The following is a 4,747-nucleotide window of genomic DNA, read 5'->3' as shown; positions in this document are numbered from 1 at the left end:
TAAGAATTGTAAATAAAAAAAAACTGTAAACGTAAGCTGACCAATAAATAAACAATCAAAATTCTTATAATATCCTTTATTAATTCTCCCAATTCCTCAAACAATATAATTTTGGAGCCGTTGGAAATAACTTTATCTACCGAAAAACAATAAACCCATAAGATAGTTTTAAATTAAAGAAAATAACCGGCAATAATTGATTTAAGTCATGTAACTTATTATTTGCATGTTGTTCAGAACTGTAATTCAGGATCAGCGTTTGATTCTGTAACAAAAAAAATAAAATAAAAAAAATACCATTGTGTTTCACGTGTTTGTTCGTTGCTGCCAAAAGCAAGATGAAGGAAAATTTGCTGAATACATTCAACGGCCGAGCTAACGCGGATCGCAACGCTTTGCGTGGTTGGGTAGAACGCGGATGATTACACTAGGAGTAGGCAATTTTTTCTTTAAAAAATAATCATTACTGTTTTATTTTAATAATTAGTTAGCATTAAACTACATTTTGATTTATCTATGCATTTATTGTAAGGAAAAATTATTTTCATGCTACATGAAATAAATTTTTTATCTTACACACCCTTCTATAATTGTGCCACCATTTTTTTATTTTTTCAGGTGGTGAAAGTCCACAAGTTTGTCTATATGACACAAGATAACTTATTTCCTTTAACATGAGATTAATAAAATCTTATCGTAATTACACAATATTATAATTACACAATAAATTACAAGCAAAGGGGTTGTATTCATTTGTGGCCCCACCAACGGGGAACCATAGCATTGAACTTCCCCATTATATGGTTCGAAAACTTCTTTAGGATTTCCCTATTAATCTATTATCTACTCCTCAATGATTAATAACTGGTGAGTTCTAATTATTTCTCCATTTAGTAAAGGAGTAATTAATACGGGAGTGCCCGAGATTTACTCTTTGGTCCATGCCTCAATTGCATCTATAAAAGCCATGTTTACTCTGAAAACTAGTATGCTACACACAATTTGACTCTCTCTTTCTGCTTTCTCTATTCCAAATCACAGGTTCTTATTGCTGCCAATTCAGCTTAATTTCAAGCACAGCTAGCTTGACGATGGTGATTAATGGCGAAGGAGGAAGATATGCTCTGCTGCAAGCAGTAAAGGATTCTGACTATGTGAAGAAAGTATATGGTGGATACTACAATCTCTATAAAGAAGCTTTTGGAGAAGAAGGTGAGAGATGGGATTTGTTTAAAGTCTACGAGGGAGAGTTCCCTGACTTCAATGAGCTTCATAAATATGATGGGTTTGTCATCACTGGTAGTATCAGTGATGCTCATGGAAATGATTACTGGATCCTCAAACTTTGTTTCATGTTACAAACTCTTGATGCCATGGAGAAAAAAGTTCTTGGCGTTTGCTTTGGTCACCAGGTATGTTTTCTACACCTTCACTTTAAATATATTTAATTTTTAAAGTATGTTTTTTGACTAGTTAATTTGGACCCTGATTAGTATCTAACAAGTATATAATACATCATATATTTCATGATTATATATGAAATAATATTGGTGACAATTTGTGAATGGCCTTGATCTTATAGGTACTATGCAGGGCTTTGGGTGGAAGGGTAGGTAGATCAAAAACAGGGTGGGATATTGGCATAAGACAAGTGAATTTTGCGAAAGATCTAGCTCCATGTAGTTACCTAGAGCGCCATGAAATGCCAGCAACACTCTCCATAGTTGAGGTACACCAAGATGAGGTTTATGAGATTCCTCTAGGTGCAGAAGTTATTGCGTCATCAGACAAAACTGGGGTGGAAGTGTTTGCAATTGCAGATCACATTCTTGGAATTCAAGGTCATCCTGAGTATACCAAAGATACACTGTTTGATTTGATTGATCGCCTTGTCAATATGAATGCCATAAAGGTAACATTAATATATTTCAAATCTACTAACTATATTAAAGGCAACTATATATCTCCAAAATGTCATATAACTTTTATTTCTGTGATACAGAAAGGATATGGGGAGGATTTGAAGTTTCGATTCGAGTTAGCTGAACCAGACAACAAGTGTTGGGAAAGGATCTGCAGGAACTTCCTCAAGGGAAAGTAGAGCTGGGGAACTCCTTATATGTATGAATCTCAATTAGGATTTGCATTCTTTGTTAGAAAACTAGGGAAGGATGTACGCCATTTGAGGTCAAATATTTCTATTGAAGGAATCAACAAAAAATTATTTATTTGCTTTTCTACAAATATAACAATTGGTATCATAAGAAAATGATTATCTTCCAGTATATAATTAAATTTGCCATTTTAATCAAACTAGAAGTTGTTCCTATTTTTCTTGAAAGAACTATTAGCAAAACATGTTATCCAAAAAAAAAAAAAAAAAACTATTAGCAAAACAGATGCACGGCATAATAAAGGTAATGATCTGGTCTACCAAAAAAAAAAAAAGTAATGATCTGAAATTAAAAAAGTATTTACGCTTACAAACGTTTATATAAAGGAGAAGCTTATAATAAAAGATAATTTTTATGGAAAAAATGAATATAGTACAAAATGTGATATAAAACCTATTATTAAGAAGGGAAAATATCTTCTGCATTTGTGGCAAAAAAAAAAAAATGAGGAGAGATATTCTTACTACCAAAATCTTTTACTACTAACTTATTACTTATCTAATCATCATTGGATCAACATTTTCTCTTTTTTCAAAAACTTTTTAGCATTCTCTCTCTTTGATTCAATGGTGATTAGATAAGTAGTAAGTTAGTAATAGAAAATTTTGATAGTAAGAATATCCTTCCTCAAAAAAAATTTATCTGTCACATAGAGAAAAAAAGAGAGAGAAACTCATAAAGAGAGAACATGATAATTAATGGATCCCATTTTCTTATTTCTCTTTGTGGTAGATAAAAATTTCCTGCCATATATGCAAACAAATATTTTTCCTATTAAGAATAGGAAAATCATTATTTCATTTTATATGAGATAATTATTTCATATTTCTCTCACATAAAAAGTTGTGCCATCATTCTTTTTTCTTTTTTTAATGGATGGTGGGTCTCACCATATCATGTGTCTATGATAGGAGAAATTTATTAGGGGTGGCAAAACGGGTCGGCTCGCCCCGACCCGCTCCCAACCCGCCAAAAGTGGTTGCCGCCCCCCTCTTGAATTTGGGTTGAAAACCCCAACCCGCCCCGTTTTATGGTGGGTTGGCGGGTCAACCCGTTTAAAAAATAAAAATTAATTAAAAAAATAAAAATTAATTAAAAAAATAAAAAAATTATATTTTATTAATATTATAATATTAATTATTTTCATATCACATTTCCCTTAGTTTTTTTTAATCTTAAATCTAATTGTATGTTAATATTTAGTCAGATATTCTTTACAAACTTGTTTTTATCTCCATACATAAATTTTCTTTGTCATAAATAAAGTTTTTCTTCTATATTTTTTTCTAGAGAGTACTAAGATAACAAAAAATTGGATATCACAAAAGCTTAAAAACAAATAAAACATTACCTAATAGTAAAAAATAAAAAAATAAAAAAATAAAAAATTTGACCTGCCAACCCGCCCTTACCCGTCGCCAACCTGTTTTGACCCACACAATCCAACGAGGTGAGTTGAGGCGGGTTGATGGGTTGAAATATGTAACCCAATCTGCTCCGTTTTGGCGGGTTGGCAGGTTGACTCGTCGAGTTCAACCCATATTGCCACCCTTAATATTTATGTCCAATGACAAGAGAAAAATAGAATCCAATATCATAAGATTAGCGGTGGAGGGAGGTAAAGGGTGGACAATCCCCTCGAGCTCATACAAGTCTTTAGGCTTTTTGTTTTTGTTTTGGAGATAGTCTTTAGGCTTTAGATATGAACTTCTTGTCTATTTTTTTTAAGGGTGTTGTTTGTATTCTGTTGTAGAAAAAAGCAACATTCTTTCTTTTCTTTTTTTTTTTGGAAATAAGCAACATTCTTTCTGATTGTCGTGATTTTTTATTTTGTTTTTTAAAATTTTTTTTAATGAGTGGGACTCACAAGTTTTTATTAGTGTATAAATGACTTTCATTTTTCCAGTAACATAACATTTATAATTTTTTTTTTTTTTAATCATATACATAGTGATTGACTGGCGATGAACTTTAGAGTAGGAGTAATGTTGCTTCTTGTGATTGGAAGATCACCATAACATGGGAAATAAGTTTTAAGTTTTTTACAAAATGTAAGAGTAAAACTGTGTATAATCGACACTCACCATTACACCCATATTCTATCTTTGCAAGTCGCATAAGAAGAATCATTAATGGCAAGCATAATTTATATTAGTGAAAAATATTTATCCTTTTAAATGATATAATTTGTGTCTTTTCACTCTCACAAAAAGGTGAAATCCATAACTTTATTTTTTTTTGTCAACTCTCTCTACTCCTTTATCTATCTCTTTCTCTTTCTTAAAATGACACAACTTTACGTCCTTTAAAATAACACACATTTCCCTTCATATTTTTTTATTATATAAATATTATAAGCTACGAAGAATAATGCACTTGTCATTTCTCTCATTTTTCAAAATTTTCTGATCCTGTCATTGCGCAAGAATATAAAATAAACAGAATAATACAACATATAATTTATGTATAACAAATAATAAAAACTTTTAACTCCGTGATTTATTTGATCATATTTTAATCTTTGTTTCTTATTTTTCTGGGGAATTTTTTTTTCGTTAAAGTTAAATTTACTT

General features: G+C 31.1%; 1 protein-coding gene across 2 annotated transcripts; it reads left to right on the top strand.

Moving 5' to 3' along the window:
• The first annotated feature begins 674 nt into the window (after positions 1 to 674).
• LOC133293025 (gamma-glutamyl peptidase 5-like) lies at positions 675 to 2,214 on the top strand. Of its 2 annotated transcripts, none has more exons than XM_061491540.1 (4): positions 675 to 696; positions 1,111 to 1,412; positions 1,583 to 1,912; positions 2,003 to 2,214. In XM_061491540.1, exons 1-4 carry the CDS (start codon positions 675 to 677, stop codon positions 2,099 to 2,101), a joined length of 753 nt encoding a protein of 250 aa, XP_061347524.1. In that variant the 3' UTR covers positions 2,102 to 2,214. The 2 variants fall into 2 exon arrangements, with proteins under 2 accessions (XP_061347524.1, XP_061347523.1); XM_061491539.1 differs by lacking the exon at positions 675 to 696 and adding an exon at positions 862 to 867 and having other exon boundaries at positions 1,042 to 1,412.
• The last annotated feature ends 2,533 nt before the right edge of the window (positions 2,215 to 4,747 follow it).

The sequence above is a fragment of the Gastrolobium bilobum genome, unplaced genomic scaffold (genome assembly GCF_033153095.1).
Source record: "Gastrolobium bilobum isolate Gb01-03AN ecotype WA unplaced genomic scaffold, APGP_CSIRO_Gbil_v1 utg3588, whole genome shotgun sequence".
Taxonomy (NCBI): domain Eukaryota; kingdom Viridiplantae; phylum Streptophyta; class Magnoliopsida; order Fabales; family Fabaceae; genus Gastrolobium; species Gastrolobium bilobum.
This window is presented reverse-complemented; position numbering and strand designations above follow the sequence as displayed.